General features: G+C 43.6%; 1 protein-coding gene across 2 annotated transcripts in view; it reads right to left on the bottom strand.

The window, feature by feature from the left end:
- Nucleotides 1–1,953: 1,953 nt before the first annotated feature.
- Nucleotides 1,954–24,717, bottom strand: part of EGLN3 (egl-9 family hypoxia inducible factor 3) — a 44,247-nt gene continuing 21,483 nt past the window's right edge. For both annotated transcript variants that reach the window (XM_081209844.1, XM_081209845.1), the window contains exons 2-5: nt 12,541–12,660; nt 9,768–9,904; nt 7,279–7,352; nt 1,954–5,702 (exon numbers count right to left, since the gene is read on the bottom strand). In XM_081209844.1, the coding sequence (XP_081065970.1) occupies nt 5,665–5,702; nt 7,279–7,352; nt 9,768–9,904; nt 12,541–12,660 (369 nt within the window). In that variant the 3' untranslated portion in view covers nt 1,954–5,664. The remainder of the gene's footprint in view (nt 5,703–7,278; nt 7,353–9,767; nt 9,905–12,540; nt 12,661–24,717) is intronic.

Genomic DNA, 24,717 nt, shown 5'->3' with positions numbered 1-24,717 from the left:
AGCTCTGTGAGGGGAATAGGGGGTCTCCCAACAAGGTTCAGTATCCTTAACAAACTATGACTCCCAGGATTCCTTGGGAGAAGGTGTGGCTATTTTAAGTAGTATCATAGTGCTTTAAATGTATGGCATGAATGTAACCTCTTTTTTTTAGCTATCCAAAGTGCTCCATATAAAAACTGGAGAGTTGCTGTTGCCTGCCATAGCCAACACTGAACTAGATGGGCCAATCAGCTGAAGCAGTACTGTATAAGGCGAGTACTATGTTCCTGTATACACAGGGCTGGCCAGCCCATGAGGCAATGTGAGGTGACCACCTTGGGCATCAGGATCCGCAGGGGCAGCAGATCTGGCCTCCAAGAAATACATTGCCTACTGCTGCCACCAACTCATTGGAGGCCAGTTCTGTTGTCTTCTCTGCAGCCTTTAGGGGGAAGCACCAGAAAAGAGGTATGAAGCCACAGTTTACTACTGTGATGTTTGTCATACAAACAGGCAAGACAAGACAACCTAAAAGCAATTTAAGGTGTGGAGCTGCCCCAAAGCTTAGATGCTTACATGGAAAATGCCCAACCTGGTTTAAAACTTGAGTGGATGGGAAATGGTAATCAATATTGAAAAGCACAGAGGACTTCCCTGAGCATATTCAGAACTTCTTAATCCGACACTTAATACTGAGGAAGTGCAAATATTTACAGTGGGGAGTGTTTTGCTTCGGAACAGTCTCCAGTCGATCTCTTGCAATCATTGCTAAATGCAGGAGATGCACAGAAAAGTGTAGGCACACCCCCGATTTGCACACGGTGATTACAGAAATTGCAGCAACAGCAGGAGTGCATCCAAGGAAATTTGTTGTTGTGAGGGTGCAAGCCTATTGTCCCAGGGAGAAGATCCTGGGGCCCCTGGATTTTTGTAGATCTCCCTCTTTGTGGGCAGAGCAGATCCGTCTGTGGAGATTTCCTTATTGCGCTGTGCCTCCACCCTCAGTGCTTTGACAGTGAATGGCAAAAAGGTGGCATTCTGTGGGCAAATTGCAAAAGGCTTTGAATCTGCTAGCTCCAAAGCCCTGCTATGCCTCCAAAATGAAACCAGAAGGCGGGGAGGAATTTGCTGGCCTTATTGATGACATGCATATTTACTTTTCCAACAGACCATTTGGAAGGAAAACCTTTTCCCCATCTTCTTCTCTACTGGGGTGAGTGAGGCAAGGCCTTGGATTCAGTAGTTCCACTGCCTCATCTACCCTTTTGGATTGTACTGCCCATAAATCAATGGTTCAAGGGACAGCTCAGTCAGTGGAGCATGAGACTCTTAATCCAAGGGTCATGGGTTTGAGCCTCATTTTGGGTGACAGATTCCTGCATTGTGGGTGGTTGGACTAGAACAGGCTTCCTCAACCTCGGCCCTCCAGATGCTTTGAGACTACAATTCCCACCATCCCTGACCACTGGTCCTGCTAGCTAGGGATCATGGGAGTTGTAGGCCAAAAGTATCTAGAGGGGCGAGGTTGAAGAAGCCTGGACTAGAATGATCCTCATAGTTCCCTCCAATCCTACAAGTCTGTGATTCTGTGAAGTGGAGTTTGTATTTTTAATTTTGAACAGAGGAGACGTGTAGTTGAATTGCAGAATGGAAGGAGCCAGAGCCTGATAATGTGTTGGAAAGAATTAATAATGGCAAGATGGGACCAGCGGCAGACCTTGGGGTCTCAAATTCCAGCGGCACCCTGTGCAACATTAAAAACTGGCACACACACACACACTCCGGCCTCTCGCCTTCCATTCTACATCATTGTTGCAGTCCCCTATTGACTCAGCACCCAAGTCCAGCCACAACGATTCATGATAGACTTCACACGCTTATAAAATCTGCAGCATTATAAACCAAGGTATACTCCCGGCTTTTCGGTAGAAAATAGGAATATATGGAAATAAATTATTGAGTCAGTACAGAGTATGATGGTATGACCCAGTGTTTATTGACTCCTGAAACACTTTTTTCCACATTTTTCTTTTTAAATTAACATGAACACAAAATGTGGGGAGAACAGCAAAATACCACAGAATGTTTCAGTAATCGGCCCACCTGCCAGCAACGATGACCAGCATGTAGCCTGGCAAAAGGTATGTCCAAAATGCACTCCCAGAGATTGTTGGGGAGTGAGTCACAGGTGTAAAAAGCGAAAACCAGAGAGAGAGAGAGAGATTTGCCAGCAAATGGATACAATTTTCATGCAAGCAAAATTAGAAATCAATTATTATGACAATACCAAAAATTACCTAATCAGTGGGTATGGAATAAAACATTCGTACGATATGCAAATTAAAGACTACAATTTCTGGACTCTCCACCCCACTCCCCTGAAGTTGCTACCTCGTAGGAGCAAAGGAAACACTGGAGGAATATGAGATTACCACAAGTCTTTCGGCACAGGAAGTCTACAAATGGGCACCCAGGTTTAAAATACAAATAGCCTACTCATAGGAATAGTTCTTTTGTTTTTTAAGAAAGTTGGCATTTTTGCCCAATGTTTATTCCACAGCAAACACAATTGCTTTGAACAGCAACTTTGCCTGGTGTGTTTGATGTGCAAAGGAAACAGATTTGGAAAGGTAATTATTCGGCTGCATGCTTTTAATTGAGTCAACCATTAGACTAATCAATGAAGGCTGCAATCCTGTGCTCTTAATGGTGCACACACCATGTATTCATATAGGGAGTATTATGCTGTAACTCCACGCAATGCTGAATTGCAGTATTTGACCTCAGGTGAGAGCATCTGAGGTGAAACTCAAATGTCTAGTAATCATACTTCATTATTACTAAAGGCACTGGAATTATTTCACACCCCTTCCAGTTCCCATGTCCAATTGGCGCCGTTTGGTTGAGATACCAGCAGTGAATATTTCACTCATATAAAACTCAACCATCAATACTTTTTAGCCTGATCCAATTATTTCATTGATCTGCTGGCACCATTTCTTAATAGACCACTTAGACTGTTTGCTGAAACAGAATTCAGAACCATTCAAAACAGTTCACCCATTTTTGTAATAATCTGAACAGTATCCAAAATTTTGCATAAATATAACATCACTAAAACATTCAAATACTTTACCACACTTACAACCATAGTTCTGAGTATTCCTGCATTTTCAAGTTTTTAGATGCTTAGGAGTTAAGAAAGATGAGCACGCAGGCTGTTACTTATCTATGAGTGGTGAGGACAATACGATAATCTTTATTGTCATTGTCCCATACAGAACAACGAAACTGACAGTAGCTTTATAAAAGTGTGTGGCAATATAGTTCTTTTTCAACTGATGTGAGCTATTTATGTTATCTGTGAGGGGGGAGGTTTTATCACTCACTAGCACAGATGGGATGAATCAGCTTCTATGCTTTATCTATTGAAGTCTAATTTGAGCTGATCAATTCTTTCTGAAATTAAGCAGGCTCTTTGTGTTGAAGTCACACAGCAATCCCACCAAAATGCGTAAAACCATCTTGATCACACAGGAACCTGAGGACATGGAATCGTTCAGAAGCATCTTAAAATTCAGACTTCAAATATGGCAGCAAGAGAGTCCTTTTTTCCCTTAAAGAAACAACTGTTAATTTGCTACAAAACATATTGCCTTTACATGCTGTGTTGTTAAGTGGCTTAATATTTATCACACACACACAGGTATGTGCTAAGACTAAGCAATGCTTAAATATTAGTCTTGTTCTTGGGCTTTAGTTCTGGGAGAGCATTGTGCTTGTCTGGGAATATGATAATGGTCATTCCTTATTTAAATGTATAAAGAGTAATAGCACAAAATGAAACCACTGAAGAAAATGTTGGTCTGTATGAACAAGTAAAAAGCAAACTGCCTGTGTCAATTAAGTTTGTGGAAATATATGGAACATGGAAGAAAATATATACATATGGAAGAACAAAGCAAGGTTCACATCACTGCTATAGGTATCAATGAAATGAGTGAATTTATACTCATGTGTTGTTTGTGTTACATACTTTGGTGAAAACAATACGATTTTGAGGGAAATAACCATTGTATTGCTCCCATTCTACGCATGATCTATGGTAAGTGCTGAATGTCTAGGTTTCTGCTACAGAGAATAAAAAAAGTTTACTTTTCTCTCTCCTTTAAAAAAGTGAAACTAGGGTAAGAAAACTTGTGCTTGGCAATTACTAATCCTGTCTCAGCACAATTCATGGCTCAAATGCAGGAAGGAAATATTGTCCTGCAGTAATGTAAAACCTGGGACCAAGTAATTTCTCCCCACACAAATCACAACATACCCTGAAATAAAAATACACAAACATCTGACCTGCAGTGGGGATATGACTTGGCACCACAGAGACTATGAACCTTAGTCCAAAACGTTTTTACAGCATGTCTGCCTGCAAGGTAACGTGCTATGATATTGCGTAGGTACAGACAGTATCGTACGTCCCATCTAACACTTTTTGCTGGCACAACAAATTTTAGGATTGAGCTGTAAAGGTTGAAGTATTGAACACACTTCCTCATAGACTCACAAACAACAGAGATTAGGTTTGAGATTCAATTGTACAATCCGAGCTCCATTTATGTCAGAGGAGAAATTAAATCAGAGATGTAAAGTGACTCAGGATGGCATTCTGTATCTGACCACAGCTATCCTGCCATGCAATTGCCAGGTCAAAAGAAACAGACAGAGTTACATTTCTATCATTCAAATTGTGGCAGTTGGAAGATCAGTTTTAAAAGAATAAAAATAAAGCTTGACTAGGTGAATTCTTGGCATATATATGCATACAGTTTATCATCAACTTTTTTTTTATTTAAAAAAGGTTTACAAATTTGGGTAGGAGGTGGATGCTTCGTAAAATGTGTATAGACAGATCATTCATACTTCAGAAAAAGAAGAGGAAAAAAGGGAAACAGTGGACAGCTGCTCAACTGCTTCCACCTCTGTCCTGGGGCTCTAAAAGGCAGAGCAATGGAACGCTGCTGCTGCTGCTTGGCTTTAGCAACATGAATAAAATCCAGGCAATTTTATGGGAAGTGGGAGGCTTATCCTTTTAGGGAGGGATTAACAATATAGGCTGGTGAAGCCAATAGCCTGTGCAGCAAAGTGACAAGGCGGCCCATCAAAGGCCCCACGTTGAACATAATGAAGTTGGCTCCTGACAGACGTGTACTGTAGTTCCGTTTTGCATCCCTGATTGCTTCTGTTGCTGCCCATCTGCAGTCTGCCAGAGAGGGATCCTTCCCATTGAACTAGGAAAACGTACATAAAGTGCAAATCAAGACTCAGGTTTCCCCAACAGTTTCGAATGCTTAGGATCTTTATTACCAGTATTGCCAACTTGGTCTTGTCATCAGCACCAGGCTTGGTGATATTCTTCACTTTCTAAAAAACAACACCTGGTGGCATTCTTCACTTAAAAGGCAGGTAGAAAAGAGGGGTGCTTTATGCCAAATGGATGTGGTAGGAAGCTGCCAGGAGTACCATCACTGTAATATGCAAATGCTAGACAGTGCCCCCAAAATTAGTGCATTTCTGCAAGAAGAGAGTCCAGTAATCACCGAAAACAGACCACATCTTTGGATCTTATTGCTTGCGAAACAGTCCCGTAATCATCATTAAAAGGAATTACGTTGGGTATCCCTCTGTTCAGTCTTCGTTGAGAACTGCTTCTGTCTTCCCTGCATCTACAATGAAAGATCAAATATATGATTAAATGCCAGAATACATGTTGCAGGCAGGCCAACACAGTACTTATACTGAATATCTGAGTTTATATATATTTTATATAGAGAGAGAAAACGGCAACATTCTTACTGTTCGGGTTTTTTAGTAGCAGGAATCTGAACCCAGATTTTTGAGGTCTTAACTACACCACCACATGCTTGAAAACCAAACCCTGGTCTTGCTGCTTATCACAACTGTACTATTTTTCATTTTATTTTTTTTAAAAGATCTCTCAAATGCGAAATCAGCAATGAGAACTCAAGAAATCCGAGTAGGCTGAAACTAAATGTTTTGGGGAACATATGGTTGCCACCTCTCTGCATCTCTTTCCTACCTTCACAGCAAATGTTTCATTCTAAGATGATTTGTGATATGATGTCATTGTGCTTCGAATTTTCCCACCCACCCTCCACGTCATTGGTACAATGAGATCAAATCATCCAGAACAGCAGCAGCAGCTACGCTTTCCTTGTCTTGGTCTGGGTTCCCACATCATATCAAGCTATATTTTAAAACAAACTATGGTTTAAAGCAGGGGTCAGCAAACTTTTTCAGCAGATCTTGTGGGGGGCTGGAATCTTTTTCCTGGGGGGGGGGATGAACGAATTCCTATGCCCCACAAATAACCCAGAGATGCATTAAAAACACCAGGCAGGCCCCACAAATAACTCAGAGGTGCATTTTAAATAAAAGGGCACATTCTACTCATGTAAAAACAAGCCGATTCCTGGACTATCCACGGGCCGGATTTAGAAGGCGATTGGGCCAGATCCGGCCCCTGGGCATTAGTTTGCCCACCCATGGTTTAAAGTTAAAGAGTGGCATCCTGGTGCACCTTGCTCAAACATACCAGAGTCATTCCTTCCCATACTCCTGCTTCTGCCTTGCTAGAGAGGAAACAAACCAGAGTTTGGTTGATGTCATCTGAACTTGACTCATGGGTTGTTTTCTCCAAACAAACCACAAGTTGTAACCAAGGTTTCTTGGTTTTCCACTCATGGTTTGTTTGGAGGAAACAAACCAACAACCCCCAGTTCAGGGAACATGACAAGCCAAACTCTGTGTGGTCTAGCTGTGGCAGCAGGAGTAAGGCATGCGCCAGATGCTGCTTGCTCACACTAAACCATAGTTTGTTCTAAACTATGGACTGGTGTGATGTGTGAACTGGGCCATTACATATTTTGGAGCTCACTTATAAAGAACTGATATTATCTGATTTAAAGTCCAGTGGCCAATCAAGGGAAAGGCAGGCACGGTCAAAGATTGTGAGCAAACTGCTCATTCTGAAGATGCAACAGTTTCAGAGACGCTTCTGCATGGGGGATAAATACTCTGACTGCATTGCCCAAATTGTGGAATGCAGACAGGCTGCTGCAATCTATACAGTACATCTTCTGGCAGAAACCTATTTTCACATATGAACTGAATTCCTGGATCAGGCCTAAGGTGAGTTCCACGTAATTAATTTTAGGGAGCTTGTAACATCACAATATGATGGGTGGCAGATTTGATGATGTCGTAAATAAATGAACATACCAACTAAATTCCTGAATTTCTTTTTGGCTTCCGCTCTTTCTTCAGCATCAAAATACCACACAGTCATGGCATACCTGTAAAGGAGAGGAAATCGATTTAAGTCTCTAAATGCTACCCTGAGAGAGGAGAAAACTACACTTTTCTCTCATATAAATAAGAAGAAGAATAATAAGACTAATAATACAGAAAGAGTGATTCACTTCAATGTTAGAAATATATTAATAAGCAGCCAAATTGGTCAGTAGGTGACAGTCTAGGCATGCACATCACAACTCTGTTCATTTGCATGCAAGGCACACAGGTATAAATAGGCAGGCAAATACAGCTGTTTTTTATGCCTTCATCTCTATCCAGTTATAGACACATCTAGAGAGTAACACAGCATACAACACGTAACCTAAGTTGTCTCTAAGTTCTTTATGGCAATATTATGAAACATGAAAATAATTGACTATAGCTATCTAGTACATTGTCTAAAGCAAAGATAACCAGGTGTCACTAACGTAAAAATGCCATCAGAAAGAACCACATGAGCAAAAATATTTTACACATGCCCAGATCAGTGAGAGCAATAATGGCAGCAGCAGCATAAACAGTGGCAAAGGGATGTGGGAAATAATGGTGGCAGCCAAAAGTTCAAGTCAACAGGAGCTTCAGACAACTACCTGCAGCCACTTCACCCCTCCTTTTGCATAAGTGATGAAATGAGCCAGGGACCACAGCTAGCCATAGTTTCCTTTTATGTCGGAACCAGGAAACTATGGTTGATAGCTTCTAAACAAGCTAGAATATGAAGTCATATGGTCTAAAGTTGGCTTCCAGATCCAGGCTTGTATGAAAACTATTAAACAGAGTTTCCTGGTTTGGGCAGAACCAGAAGCTACAGCAAATTGTGGCTCTTGGTTGGTTGGTTTGCTTGCTTGCGCAAAGTGGGGAGCAAAACAGGTGTATGCAGGTGCCTGAAGTTTGTGCTTATTTTGGCTCATTAAATTTAGGTCTCAATCCTCCAAGCCAGGATTTACATGGAAAGCCACTGTCAACAAAGCATTTGCTATATACCTCAACCTTTATGGGGCTGTTTTGAAAGAAGTGCTTGCTTACATGCACCAGCCCTAGGTGGGTTAGAAAAATCTGCCAGCTAGAGGTACTTTTTTGAACAGAGTTGGACAACATGTTCAGCATCCAGAAGCACAATAGGAATCATATGTTGAGCCAAGAGGTCAACATTAATTTGCATAGCGCTTTACACAAAACCATGCATATGCAAATCACCGTCATTCAGGGCTTTTATTTACTCTAAATGTGAAAAAGCATTAAGTCATTTCCTCACAAATATAAAATATGGCATTAGAAGAAGCTATGGTGAAAAATAAAGATAATGAATCAAAACTGTGTTTATGATGTTCATAGGCAGTTTCTTGATGGTTTTTAAATAACTCATAGTATAATTCCATCAGGGTTTTTTTAAAATCTATTTTGATTTTGGAATTCTGGTAGATTTTGTTCTTTTTTAAAAAATTATGTTGCTTTTGATTTGATGGTCTTATGTTTTATGTTATATTTAAGTTGTTTGTACACTTACTTACTGTATGCCACCCAGAGAATTTGAGATTGTAAAGTGACATACAAATGCTCTTAGTAATAAACAAGCAAGCAAACAATACAGGTTTTTGTCCCTGCTAATTTCTTCAGCAAAATTCAGCTTCAATGGCTAAGCCATATTGGTCCATATAGCGCAGTTTCTTCTAGCCTGAGTGGAAGCAACTCTCCAGGTCTAAGGCAGTGCAAGAAAGGTCCTTCTGAGATCTGCTACTTTACATAATTTAACTAGAGATGCCTGGAGATGGTCTCCTGCATGTAAATTATGCAGCCTACCACACTGGACCCATTGGGAGGAGTTCAGTGTTGCACTAAGGCACTGTTGTGTTAGGGCAAGCATTTTGGCTTGTCAGATGGAATGATTCTTCTTCTCCTCCTGGCCTGAGCCCATCTGCAGGTGGGAGGGGGGGAGAGAAGGGGAGAAGCCCTGTTGTACAAGAGGAAGTCCTTATGCAGGGCTTTCTCTGATGACTCAGATGAACCCATTTACTATTTATCACTTGAATAACAATGTTTCTCTAGGTGACATGCAAAAGAACACACAATTAAAACAATATTCGAAATAAACAAAACCAATAAAGCCGACTGAACCACAATCCAGTCATAAAATCAACAGAGTGGGGCAACCAATTCACTATCAACAGAGCACCCATCCAACAACTAAAACCAATCAATTGCTGTCTATCTTGGGAGCAAGGACATAAAAATGCAAAATATCCATGGATGGATATCCAATCCTCCAGGGCAGATTTGGAGAGCACACAGGAAATGGGGAGAGGCACGGGTAGCCTGGGTGCCAGAATTGAAGTCCATTCCACTCACAGATGCCACAACTGGGTATCATCCAATGGTTGTTGTTTTTTTAAAAAAAACCCTCACATCTTCTTTACCTTGTTGCATAGGAGGGCTGCACTTCATGTGGGTTCCTTCGATCTGACCAGAAAAAAAGTAATCTGTCGAACAGAGGTTCAACGTCTGCTACGTAGGACTTGCCCTCCGGGAATATTCGTAGAATTCCACCATGTAGCTTGAGAGAGAGAGAAAGGAAGAGGATTCATTTTTAAACTTAAGAAAATTTAAGATATGATTGTGAATCATAAGTGTTTGAGAAACAGAAGGGGAGATTTAATGTAAAGTAAAAGGAAAAATATTACTGGGAGGAGAAGCACCGTTAATGGGCTTAGGAATGACTGACTGACTCAACAGGATAAATACAGAAGTATACCACTGTTTAGGCACATGATAGAAAAGAAACAGCTTTATTTATTCTTTCTTTTTATAGAATGCTTGTCTTATCATTTGTGGAGTTGTTTGGTTTTCTTTTCTTTCTTTTTTTAAAAAGGTTGCCGCCTCCTGTTGGGTTCGTTGTAACTTGCAAGCTAGGCATGATTCTTGAGAATATTTCAAAGTGTACACTTGCGTATATGGTTGTTTCTCTTCAGATCCCACCCCTCCCCATAAACTTCCATGTGGGACACTGTTGTAAAAGTAAAATCTAGTTTGTTAAAAGTGCCAAGGAGGCTCCTATGACCCTCACAGAGCAACAATTCACAGACTTCCCTGAGAAGAGAGATTGGTTGCAAAACCACTCTGATAACTGTAGCTCTCTGAGGGGAAGCAACATCTCCTAACAACTCTCAGCACCCTTAACAAAGTACAGTTCCCAGTTTTCTCCGGGGGGAGCCATGGCTGTTTGAAGTGATATGACATGGCTTTAAATGCATAGCACAGATGGGGCAAGAGTTTCCTCACTGTTCTGTCTCTGCTACGCCAAACCAGGGGGCTTTATTTACCCCACTCCTCTCTGTTTATTTATTGCTCTCAGGCTTGTTACTGGCACTTACACAGCAGCCCAACTGTAAGCCATGGGGCACAACCACAGGACTGCCACTTTGGTTGAGAGTTTTACTTCACAAGGAGCGTGGGAAGCATCAATGGAAACGGCAGGTACATTTTCCTCCTGGGAAATGCCAAAACTTGGATGAAGAGTCTAACTACGCAGACATCAAAGCCGTCTCTGGTCCCACAATCTGCCAGCCAACCAAGTGGAGAGGCAGCAGCAACCTGTGCTGCCTTAAGGCCTTTTAAAAACATGGTGGAGTTTAGAAGCATTTTCCAGCCGCCTCTGAGCTCCCAGAATAAGTCCAGGTTGACACATTTCAATAGGGGATTGCAGCCAATTATAGCTCCTGATGAGCTACATATACGATACTTGTGTTTGCCACTTGTAGACACTTTTGTGTATACTTAAGGAAGAAAAACATTTTAGGGAATTGGTCCTAATAATATGGCAGCTTGCAAGTTATAATGAATCCCCCAGGAGGCAGCAACTCATTTAACTCGCTCGGGCAATTTATATACTACTTATATTTAAACAAAACTCTAAGCAGAAAAGAGTTCTAAGAAAATGTAGTCCGGGTTCTTCTATTCCCTACTCAGAGGGTTTGGGATCTTACTGGCTTGGTTTGCACATCAATGGTTTACCACGATCACACCTTTATGGTCTATTTCGCTCCTTGAAGCCACAAATGCCTGGCTTTGTGTTATGTCCGAATCAGGGATCATGGCTTGTTTTGTTCCCAAGAAACCACAATCAGTAGCTGAGTTTGTTCTTGGATTACTCAGCTGGAGTCTTGCAGCAAACAAACCACAATCCCCAGTTCAGCTGCAAAACTAAGCCAGGGATTGTGCTTTGCTTCTTCCCAGGACAAGAGAATAGAAGTGAGCAATGTTTTACCAAGCTGGGCAAGCTGGGCCATTCTGTCAATATCTCCTTGTCAGTCACGAGGGATGGGCACTGCTATTGACTGTAGAAGACATTTTTTTTCCAGATTCAGGGCTTTGAAAATTGATGTTTTTGACAGATCCTAAGGGCACAATGCCAACGCATTTCTCTTCAGGTACATCATGGCAAACTGCTTCCAAGCCCTGAACAGGCATGTTAGCAAATACACTGCTATTTATGAGGTTTAGGCTAAGGCATGGAGGGCGAGGCATACCCAATAATGAAAAAATACAAGTTTGCACAACCTCCTTCTGCATAACGCAAGACCAAAAAAAAATCCCTCATAAGCACAATTGCTCCTTTAGCATTCTTTAAAGGTTGTTTCATTGGAGGGAGGGATAGTTCAAAGGATGAGAGGACTACAAACTATCCTGTGATTCTTTATGCAATCTACTTCAGCTGCCAAGAGCACATTTGTTTCTTTGCGGTGTTGTTTTGTTTTCATCAGGCTAAAACCTTCATTATTCATCTCTTTAAACCCTCAGCCCAGAACCTCCAAATAACTACTTGCCTTCCAAAAATCGTGTGTCAAATGGAAATAAAAATAATGCAACAAGGAAATAAATTTTAGCTTCAGGTTTTCCCTGTGCTCACTGTAAACAGTGGTTATGTATCCAGTAACAAAACGGTGTTACGGTTCAGTTGCTTCCCAACCTAGTACCCTCCTGGTGTTTTTGACTACAACTCCCATTAGGTGTGCCAGATGAGGCTGAGAGAAGTTGTCGTCTGAAACATCTGGATGTGCTAGATTGGGGGAGTCTGGCTTAGGCCAGGGGCGGATGGCCAGGGGAAGCATCACAGCTGGCAACACATCATGGCAATGGTGGCACTGCCACATTCTGGGGTGGGGTGGAGCAGTGCCATCAGTGATGTCCTACCTTCGAATCCCAGTTCTTGTTCAGGTAGTAAATACAGGTGATACAGCGCCCATCGCCATTGGGATTGTCTACATGACGCACATAGCCAGTTCCATTTCCAGGGTAGCAGGCTACCATTGCCTAAGCGATGAAATGCAAAGAGAATGAACATTGGTTAGATTTTTCTTCATGGATGTTTTATTGTTTGTTTTTTTGAAGAAAATACTTAAAATGCATAGACAGCAAACATCAATAGAATGCTCACCATAAAACTGTTGAGAGAAACATATACCCCACCCTGGGAATCAATGATAATTGACACAGAAGCAAGCAAAGCACTTAACACAAACTGAAATCAAGAGGATACCAAACTGAGACGAGAAAACCAATATGAACGAGATAAAATGGCAATAAGGGGATAAGGTAGAAGATAAATGGATAAAATATTTGCAGATACCAATAGAATTAAGTGCAGATTTTTTTAATTAAAAAATGAATAAACAAACCCCCCAAATAATGTTTCTGCTTTTTTCTTAAACTTTCTATTTACTCTTTTTTGCCATGACCCAAACAACAATGCCAAGCTTTTCACCCACTGATCACAGACTGATTTCTGTAGGTGCTAACAAGATTATTCACACACACCCCATTCTCCTGTAAAATCAATGCTCTTAAGAAGCAATGCTCCTGGATGAAGAATGTGAAACTCATTCTCATTTCAACTGATTCGTTAATAATTTTAAGCTGGAGATTAGAAGCAGGTGAAACTGAGGAATAGTCAATCAAGTGCCGGCAGAGACCTTAAAAATACATTTTAAAAATTCCGCAGCATTAGTGTAGGAATGGTTGGTCCAATCATACATGAAGTTGTCCCATCTGCACATGCACACCCACCCCAACCGAAATTCGAGCAAGCACCATGTAAGCACAGGTTGTTGATGTATGGTCACTTTCTAGTCCATTCTGGTGCTACAGTGCTAGGGTTCAAGGGGCCAAACTAGACATTCCATGAAAATGCTTGTACTGACAGTGGCAACTACCTTCCCATCACCACCAAAATCGTGATGCATTTGAAGCAGACCAAGAGGAGGGAAGTGGCATGAAGGGGCAATGTGAAGCAGAAACCTATCATGCACACAGTTTTTCTTACTCACATTAGAACATAATAAAGAGTCCTGCTGGACCAGGCCAAGGACCAATCTGGTCTAGCTTCCTGTTCTCACAGTGGCTAACTAGATGCCTATGGGAAGCCCAAAAGCAGGACTCATGTCCAACAGTACTCTCCCCACTTGAGATTCCCAGCAATTCAGAGGCAGGCTGCCTCCACAGTGGAGACAGAATGCAACCCTCAAGGCTAATAACTGCCAATAGCTCTATCCTCCAAAAATTACTCCAAAGCTTCTTTTACTGCTGATAACAGGGACTAGAGGGTTTGGTATATATATTTCTGTGTAATGTCTAGTTCTCAGCCCTAAGTTATTCAAACGACACAATCCACTAGGAAGTTCTCCTGAGCAAATCCCATTGAAATGAATGGCAGGTGTGCAGAAGCACTTGCATAGATCACTTTCATTTTACTGGGACTTTCCAAGGAGAACTTTCAAGTTGAGAACTTTCAGGGTGTGGTTTCAGAGTACAGGACTGAGAGTTGGCCAGGCCTGGATAACAACAGGCCATGTTTTCATGTGGGGAAACAGGCTGCAATGGTGATGCTCTAAAGATTATCTCCATTTTCATTATCTGCCCCTGAGTTTGCCATATGTCCCTTATCCAAAGGAGCGTTTCTAAATGCTTTCCCATAGCCACTTATTTCAGGTACCATAATCACATACTGTTCTCTCATACTCTCTCATTTTCTTTTAAAGTGCTCAAGTGATACAGTTTCCTTCTTTCAGGATGCTTTATATCTAAACGCCTTGAAGGGAGCAAATCTCCACAGCCTGAGGTCGCTCTTGGCTCCTTTGCTGAGCTTTCCAAATCTATCAGACTGTGATGACATGGTCTATGTGTCTGCTGTCTGAGGCTGAGCTACAGAACTGGCCAAAACATGCTGTATTACACTTCTTGTTCTGAATATTTTCAAAACACCGTTAGTCCTCATTTTGTTTAGTTTACCACATCAACAAATTTGAAACACCCACCATAAAGCGCAAGTGAAGAAAACAAGGGAGAATGCATGTTGCATTCCAGGTGGGCAGGAAAAGGAGGTTCTTCACGGCACGTACTCATTCAGTCTGCTTTTACAACTGGAACAATATTGGAGGCCGGAGGCTGTCATTCCTGATTATCTTAATTACCACCACTTGCTGGAGGCCAAGTGTCTCCTAATCTGGAGAGGCAGGTGTCCATAGTTACAAGGGGAAATTCTCACCTCACTCTCTGTGGGGGAATGGGCACCGCTGCTCACCTGGAAGCCCCTGGGTCGGAGGCAGGTGGTGCCACAACCTGGTGAGGAAGCTTTGAAGTAAGATGCAATGGGAGTAACCATAGATCAGTGGAAGAGTGCATGCACTGCATGAAGATGCTCCCAGGTTCTATAGTTCTGCTCTATTCTGCCTCAGTCAGACCACACCTGGAATACCATGCCCAGTTCAGGGTGCCGCCATTTAAGAAGGATATTGCCTAGCTGGAATGTGTGCAGAGGAAGGCAACCAAGATGATCAAGGGTCTGGAAACCTAGTCATATGAAGAACAGTTGAAGGTGGTGGACTCTCCTTCCTTGGAGGTTTTTAAGCAGAGGTTGGATGGCCATCTGTCATGGATGCTTTAGTTGAGATTCCTGCATTGCAGGTGGTTGGGCTAAATGACCCTTGGGACACCTTCCAGCTCTTTGATATGCCTTGCATCTGCAGTTAAAAGACTGAGGTGGCAGGTGATGTGAAAGACCTCCACCTGAGCTAGTATGCAATTAACCTGACCTGGTGTAAGGCAACTTGATATGTATTCTCTATTTTCTTCAAACACATAATATTTCCATTACCACAAATGTTCTCTCACTAGATAATATAATTTATAGAGAGGAGGACTTGGTTGCCAGTAGTTTGGTAACAGGTTAAAAAAGTATTATTATTATTATTATTATTATTATTATTATTATTATTATTATTATTTATACCCCGCCCATCTGGCGGGGTTTCTCCAGCCACTCTGGGTGGCTTCCAACAAAATATTAAAATATAGTAGTGCATCAAACATTGTTTTCATCTACTTGTACTGATTAGTGAAAATATGAATAAATTAATATATGTACCATTGGATATCTTGGGCCAATATAGGGCAGCATACAGCTCACCAGCTATACAAAGGAAATGGTCTTGGCATAGTGCCATGTCCATTCAACGATACTTCATACAGTCCTGCCCTGAGAGATATTATTGGATTCATATTCTAAATCCTCGGATTTAGAACACAAGAAAGGAAACAGCAGGCAAAACATCTCTTCCACCCTTCCTTTCATCCCCACCACCACATAAAAACTCAATTGGTGGTTTAGTTACACAAGCCTCTCTCTCCAATTCTGGTTGAAATTCATTGAAGAATGCTTGCAGTACAGAGAGCAAAGCAAAATGATGATAAAAAAGATATTGGCAATTAATTGGTAGCGGATGCCTTGCTTTATTTGTTCTAGACACATATACATAAAAACAGAAACACTGGACGTTTTGCAACATGGAACAGACAGTATGTTGCTTTTAATCAAAAGCAAGATAAAATCACCAGCAATTATAGGTTTATAATAAATCCAGTTCACATGTTTCTGCATAGGTTGCTAGCTGAAGAGATGTTTGGCACTCTAAACCTTGGCTGTGCTGATTACGCATTGGAGGAGGGCCTCAAGTTCAGTTCCCCTGAACAGATGACAGGTGCATTCAAACTGAACCAGCTGGTGTGGCGATTGCACACTGAGATCCAAATCTGCAAGGATCATCATAAAGTGTGTGAACCGTTTTTAACCCTGTGTAGGAGCCAATCAGGAAGGCAATACATGCGTGAGAGTCTGTTGAGAGGCATGGATTAGCCTTACTGGAACATGGTTTGCATGTTGTTTGCTCTCAAGAGATCAGGTTCTTAATAATAATAATAATAATAATAATAATGCAGTCCAGCTAATGATGAGCAGCTGGAAACTTCAGAGTCAAGGTGGTGTAGTGGTTAGAGTGCCAGGCTAGGACCTTGAGAGACACAGATTCAAAACCTTACTAAGCCACAGACACAAACTCTAGTGTTCAAAAGCCTTTGCCATAAATATATTTGTGAAATTTATGAAGCTCGGTGGGTAACGTTGGTCCAATCACCATCTCTTCAGCTTAATTTACCTCACAGGGTTGTTGCAGGAATAAAATTGGAGGGGGCATGCATCCTACCCTGAGATTTTAAGAGGGAAGCACACATTTGCTGTTTTTGGGAGTCATTTTGGACTCACAGCTGTCCATGGAGGCACAGGTCAAATCTGTGTCCAGGGCAGCTGTTTACCAGCTCCATCTGGTACGTAGGCTGAGACCCTATCTGCCTGCGGACTGTCTCGCCAGAGTGGTGCATGCTCTGGTTATCTCCCGCTTGGACTACTGCAATGCGCTCTACGTGGGGCTACCTTTGAAGGTGACGCGGAAACTACAACTAATCCAGAATGCGGCAGCTAGACTGGTGACTGGGAGCGGCCGCCGAGACCATATAACACCGGTCTTGAAAGACCTGCATTGGCTCCCAGTACGTTTCCGAGCACAATTCAAAGTGTTGGTGTTGACCTTTAAAGCCCTAAACGGCCTCGGTCCAGTATACCTGAAGGAGCGTCTCCACCCCCATCAGTCTGCCCGGACGCTGAGGTCCAGCGCCGAGGGCCTTCTGGCGGTTCCCTCACTGCGAGAAGCAAAGCTACAGGGAACCAGGCAGAGGGCCTTCTCGGTAGTGGCGCCCGCCCTGTGGAACGCCCTTCCAGCAGATGTCAAAGCGATAAACAACTATCTGACATTCAGGAGACATCTTAAGGCAGCCCTGTTCAGGGAAGTTTTTAACGTGTGACATTTTACTTTATTTTTGGTTTTTATGGAAGCCGCCCAGAGTGGCTGGGGAGGCCCAGCCAGATGGGCGGGGTATAAATAATAAATTATTATTATTATTATTATTATTATTATTATTATTATTATTATTTTACTAGGAGTTATCAATCAATTGTTTATATCAGCACAGCTAGAGAAATGTTGCAAGACACTATTCCAAATGGCTTTGGATTTATGTCATTAAGGGGTAGGGTTTTGCACCTACTACACTGGGTTTTAAAAAAACAACTTCCTATTGAATTTGCAATGGGACTTTAATGGGAAACTATAACTATTTTCTGATCCAAAACCAAGAGGTAGGCCACATATTTAAATATATAAATGTATATGAATAAATGATTAGAATAACGCACCCAAAAAAATCCTTGTTAAAAAGTGACAGCTCAGGCAGCATAATGTGAAGAAGAAGAAGAAGAAGAAGAAGAAGAAGAAGAAGAAGAAGAGGAGTAGTAGTAGTAGTAGTAGTAGTAGTAGTTTGGATTTGATATCCCGCTTTATCACTACCCTAAGGAGTCTCAAAGCGGCTAACATTCTCCTTTCCCTTCCTCCCCCACAACAAACACCCTGTGAGGTGAGTGGGGCTGAGAGACTTCAGAGAAGTGTGACTAGCCCAAAGTCACCCAGCAGCTGCATGTGGAGGAGCGGGGAAGCGAACCAGGTTCACCAGATTACGAGTCCACCGCTCTTAACCACTACACCACACTGGCTCTCCAGTGGCTCTCTGTGAGTGGAGAAGAAGGGCTGAAACATTATATACTTTCCACCAACCCCTAGATGAAGGCTTAAACAATCATAGAATTGTATAGTTGGAAGGAACCCAGACGGTCATCTAGTCCAACCCCCTGCAAAGCAAGAATCTCATGTATCCATGACAAAAGGGCCATCCAACCTGTGTCATAAAACCTCCAATGAAGGAGAGTCCACCACTTTCCTAGGGTGTCCGTTCCTCAGAAGACACATTTTGAGGCTGATGGAACACCACCAAAGTTACTGGAACAATGTAAGCCCATCTGTGTCTGAGAAAGACCCCGTCCTGCCCAAAAACAACCCAAAGCACTTTCTCCACTTTCCCCTGTTGCTTTTGTTTAAAGAATGCCCCCCCCCCATTTTTTAGGCCCAAGGATTGACTAGAGAAATGACCTGTTTTCTCACTGGCTTTCTTGAGAAAAGTTGGCTCATTTCCAGGTGAATTTAAGGGCAGGGGTGGGGCAGGGGGCAGAGATCTTTTTCATCTCTTATCTTGGTGGCAGGATCCTGTCCCGAGCTTGGGAGTGGGTGGGATGTAATTTCAGGGGTTAGAAATGAATAAAATAGATTTAAAAAAATAAAAGTTTGCCCCCTCAAACTGGCTGTGTATTCTCACTTTGCATTTTCATCACAGAGCAAAAGTCTGAAGGCTTTTTTTTGGGGGGGGGGAGATAAAGGCTGAGAGAAACGCTCAGGCCACAGAATTGTGATTTTTGCTCACAGTCTGCTCTAATTATCAAAACAATTAATCTTTCTTTTGTGAGAAGGGTGTTGCCTTACTCTTTAGCCCTTTCCTGCCCCTCCACCCTTCATGTGATGGATATTTATCTGCAAGCCTCCTAACTCCTCCTGCCCTCTCATTAAGCTCCTTCCTGGGTTCCTGAACATTTAAACTTCTTGTTTTCCCTTTTTAAATCGCATGCAGCAGATGTTCCCATTTTCTGCCCCCCCCCCAAAGTGCCTATAATTTAAGAACTGATCAACTGGACACAGAAAGCAGCCATGCCATCACAAGCCGACAATGCAAGAGGCTGTTGAAAACTAATTATTTTCCTGCGTGGGGGGGGGGGAGAGGGGAGTCAGGAGCCAGCCTCCAATTAGCAAGAGCAAACACTCCGGGTGCATCAATGTATATAGATATATAATATATATGTATGTCTATATACACACACGTTTCAGTGGAAGCTCTTTCGGTTCAGGGAGACTTCCTCAAACTGCTGTGTGTGTGATCTGGCTCCTTGCCAGCTAGATGATGGCTTAATGACAGTGCTACGTGCAGAGCGTGAGGCTATCAGCAATCAAACACAAACTTCACTCTAGAGTACACTTCACAGAGAAGCGGTCGAGGGAAGGGAAAGCACATAGAAAACATACAGCGCTTCTCAGTTCTGATTCTTGCTGAAGGCTCCCCCCTCCCCACCCTACTATCCCCAGACAAGAACGTACACACAAAAACCCCTTTCATTCCCTTGCCTCTCGCATTCTTCCGGAGCTGAATGCAAGGGGATACATACAGTGAGTTGATATAGTTTTTTATTATTATTAATTTATATACCACTTAATATGCAAAATCCCTAAGCGGTTAACATACAACAAAGTAAGACAATTAAATAGAAAAGAAAAATGGATACGCAACACTTAAAACTCAAAATACAAAGAAATGCATTGGTAAAAACATCCTATGCCTTTTTAAAATGTGTTTTTGTAAGGGGGGGCTATCGGGTTGTTATTTTTATTATGTATTTTGTGGTTTTATATCTTGATTTTATTCTGTGAACAGCCCTGAGACCCCCTAGGTATAAGGCGGTATATAAATTCAACCAATCAATGAATCCAGAAAAGCCATCAAGAAAACATTCAGTTTAATGTCAATAAATAATAAAACAGAACAGTGTGAAGAATCTTATGAGCCAGAAAACACCTGCATAAAGAGATGGGTGGGTCTTCAAGGAGGTGTTTAAAGCTTTCCATTCATTCTGCATCATGAACAGCACATGGAAGGGTGGCCCAGAGAGTGGGCAGAATTCTGACCAGTGGCCATGTTAACTGGGGTGGATGAGAGTCCAGTAAGAGCTGAAATGACACAGTTTAAAAGATAAATTCACCAATGGGATTTGGACTACCCTCAGAGCATCCTCTGTGGAATCCCTTAACCTCAGCAGTGCTTACAACAACCTTGTGGTGTTGGCCAGTGTCGTTTTCCTAACGTCACAGGTGGGTGGTTGAGGTTGAAAGAATGGTGTCTTGCATGAATAGTGCTTCTATCCTGCCCCTGAGCCAACGAGATCAACTAGCGACCCCAGAATGATGGCCTTCTGAGTTGCAGCACATTCACTTGCCTGAGTCATCTGCTCTGAAGACACCTTAGTGCATTATGCCTTGTTTGCAGTGCTTTATGGGTTTGGAAAGAATATTCACTGTATAAGGAAAACTTGTGACGGGCCTTCCCTAATACGGTGGCACCTTGGGTTAAGAACTTACCGTATTTTTCGGACTATTGGACGCACCGGTCCATAGGACGCACCTAGATTTGGGGGGGGGGGAGATAAAGGGGAAAAAATTTATCCCCCCCCCGCCAGGCGCGGGGCTGGGGCGGGGAAGCCCGAGCTTCCCCCTCCCCCAGAACGGGACTCAGAGCCATGCCGAAGCTGCGCGCAGGTTTGGCATCGCTCTGGGAGCTTGCGGGGCTGGGGGAGGAGGAAGCCTTCCGCCAGCCTCCAAACCAAGTCGGGGGACAGCGGGAATGGCGTGCTGCGCCTCTCCCGCTGTCCCCCGAGTTTGCGGGGCTGGCGACGGGGAGGAGCAGGCTTCTCCCCCCGCCAGCCTTCTAACCAAGTTGGGGGACAGCGGGAAGGGCGCGCTGCGCCTCTCCCGCTGTCCCCCGAGCTTGTGGGGCTGGCGGTGGGGCTCTCCTGAAGCCTGGAGGTTGTGGGGCTGGTGGGGGGGAGAAGCAGGCTTGCTTCTCCCACCCCCAGCCTCCAGATCAGGTCGCGGAATAGCGGGATGGCGGAGCGCTGCCATCCCGCGATTCCCCGACCTGATCTGGAGGTTGTGGGGCTGGTGTGGGGGAGAAGCAGGCTTGCTTCTCCCACCCCCAGCCTCCAGATCAGGTCGTGGAATAGCGGGATGGCGGAGCGCTGCCATCCCGCGATTCCCCGACCTGATCTGGAGGTTGTGGGGATGGTGGGGGGGGAGAAGCAGGCTTGCTTCTCCCACCCCCAGCCTCCAGATCAGGTCGTGGAATAGCGGGATGGCGGAGCGCTGCCATCCCGCGATTCCCCGACCTGATCTGGAGGTTGTGGGGATGGTGGGGGGGAGAAGCAGGCTTGCTTCTCCCACCCCCAGCCTCCAGATCAGGTCGTGGAATAGCGGGATGGCGGAGCGCTGCCATCCCGCGATTCCCCGACCTGATCTGGAGGTTGTGGGGATGGTGGGGGGGGAGAAGCAGGCTTGCTTCTCCCACCCCCAGCCTCCAGATCAGGTCGTGGAATAGCGGGATGGCGGAGCGCTGCCATCCCGCGATTCCCCGACCTGATCTGGAGGTTGTGGGGATGGTGGGGGGGGGGAGAAGCAGGCTTGCTTCTCCCACCCCCAGCCTCCAGATCAGGTCGGGGAATAGCGGGATGGCGGCGCTTCGCCATCCCCCTATCCCCCGAGCTTGTGGGGCTAGGGGGGGAGAAGCAGGCTTGCTTCTCCCCCCGCCAGCCTCCAGATCAGGTCGGGGAATAGCGGGGTGGCGGCTCTGCACCTCCCCGCTGTCCCCAGCTTTTGGGTGCAGGCTGCTGCCCACAAGCCTTGCGAGCCCGCGGGACATCCCGCCAGGCTTGCAAGACTTGGGATAACTTCCTGAAGCCTGGAGAGCGAGAGGGGTCGGTGCGCACGGACCCCTCTCGCTCTCCAGGCTTCAGCAAAAGCCTGCATTCGCACCATAGGACGCACACACATTTCCCCTTCATTTTTGGAGGGGAAAAAGTGCGTCCTATAGTGCGAAAAATACGGTAATTCGTTCTGGAGGTTGGTTCTTAACCTGAAACTGTTCTTAACCTGAGGTACCACTTTAGCTAATGGGGTCTCCCACTGCCTCTGGAGCACAATTTCTGTTCTAACAATTTCTGGGTTAAGCAAAGTTCTTAACCCAAGGTACTATTTCTGGGTTAGCAGAGTCTGTAACCTGAAGCGTCTGTAACCTGAAGTGTCTGTAACCTGAGGTACCACTGTACCAGGAAGCAGTCTATTTAAGTGGGGGTTGGTGTGTCTCTAAGGACTGTTTGCCAGTTCCTCACTTCCAAGAGTCATATCCTCACCAAACATCTAAAATGCATTCTTATATCACCCACCGTTATGGCTTCCTTCAAAGAATCCTGGGAGCTGTAGTTTAAGGGTGCTGGGAACAGTAGCTCTGTGAGGGCATCTCTTAACAACTCTCAGCACCCTTAAAAAATTATGTTGCCCAGAATTCCCTGAGGGAAGCCGTGGCTGTTAAGGTGGTACAAGAATGCTTTAAAGGTATGTGATTTTCTCCCTGTTTCAACACGGAATAGAGTCATAACCTTAAAAGGAATCTGCTTCAGGTTATTTTAAGTATATCTATATATGTGTAAGTTATATCTATACAGCAGCAGGGAAATGTGTGGTTGCGGAATTTTTCAGCAGTCCCTGCAAGCATTTAGAACTTTATAATTCTGTTTTATTAATCACCCAACAGAATACTGGCACAGCTGATGTATCAATTAATTAATGCCTTCTGGGGTGCCATTTAAAGTAAATATGCATACCTAGAGATGGCAACATGAGGTTCTATGTTTAAAAACCACTGGCCCTGATCTGGTTCTAGTAACATTAATACAGTAATTAATTGATAAAAGTCCCACTTGACAAGGATCTGTCCTCCCTGTTTTTTGTAAAGTGTAAGGCACATAGAAGATGGTGCTATATGTCCGTAAGAAGTAGGAAAAGTGTGTTTTATCAGCAATATCACCAAACTGAAACTAAAGCATCAGAGATTTTCAGTCTTAAAAAGGGTAAGTATGCCCCGTCCTCCTTTGATCCTATAAGCTTTCCTGCACCTCTTTGAATGTATGCAATCCACAAATGCGAAACAAACAAACAAACAAAAACCAGCACAGGAATTGTTTGCGTTTAAGTGCCACCCTGGGGAGGGTCCCAGCCAATTATTTCATTTGCAGCTCCAGTCACAGGAACCTAAGAATCTGCCTTATACCGAGTCAGATCAATAGCTCATCAGTGTAGCCTACGCCTGGAATCCTGGAGAGGGGCTGCTATAGCCAGACAGGACTGCCTCCCAGCCCTACCTGGGGATACTATAGCAACAGTGCTCCCTTGCAAGTAGATCTGCTGGTAGGTCAGAGGTATAGCTCCACTGGCAGACTGTAGCTGGGTCTATTCCCACCAGCAGATGAACCCAGGAGCAGGAGGAAGAAGATGCTTTGTGATGTCTGGTCCATTCCCTGGCAGCATTTCTACGTAGGAGGAAGGGGATAGCCATTGCATGCAGATTTCCATGCTTCAATCTGCTTCTGAGTAGGACTGCAGGCCTGGAAGGGGCCCCATGTCCAGATGTCATTGAAACATCACTAGATTATCTTCTATTAGGTCATTTTCCATAGGAGAACTCCACCAGGTAGTTCTCCATATGAGACAGATGCTCGCAGGTAACAGTACAGATTAATATATGGGGTAGGTGGGGACAATTGGTCTGAATGTGCCTAAATGATGGCAATGTTTTTTTGTTACTGAATATTCCCCAGTTAATACAAATTACCAAAGATTTCTTATGTTTTGTTTTAAGAAATGAAGTCATGCCTGATTCACCTGTGGATGCCATGGAAGTGAATCACTAGAAGGCTCAGAGCACACAGTTAACAGCCAGGTAAAGAAGAGAGAGAAAAAAGGAGGTCTCTGTTGACCCCATGCCAATCACTCTCCAGATGTGTAGGATCATGGAACATGCACAGAGTCTTAATTCAGCAAAGCAGAAACTCGGAGGGAAAAAATACAAAAACGCAAAGGGAAAAAACAAACCCGCAAGAACAAAATGACAATCCAATTGCTCGACTTTGAAATATTCAGATTCAGGAAGCAATATAAGTTCAAAGTAATTCCCAAGGGCTTCTTGTGATTGATTATCATTAATCACTTCAGAGGTGAAAACCCAGGGAAAGTAAGCGATTTTTCAACAAGCTAGTGGCAAGAGTTCAAAAGCAAATCAAGATTGGATGATGCCTGAAACAGTACTTTAGCCACAGGCCAAGATTACTGAACATACCAAAATCCGACACCAAATTCTGCACATAGTAAAGTGCACACAAGAAACCACAGAAGTTCATATTTGCACAATTATTCTAGGAAAATGCTCCATCCAACAATTGCATGA

The sequence above is a fragment of the Podarcis bocagei genome (genome assembly GCF_964188305.1).
Source record: "Podarcis bocagei genome assembly, chromosome: 1".
Lineage (NCBI taxonomy): Eukaryota > Metazoa > Chordata > Lepidosauria > Squamata > Lacertidae > Podarcis > Podarcis bocagei.
Note: the sequence above shows the minus strand (reverse complement) of the source record. Positions and strands in the feature narration are given on the sequence as shown.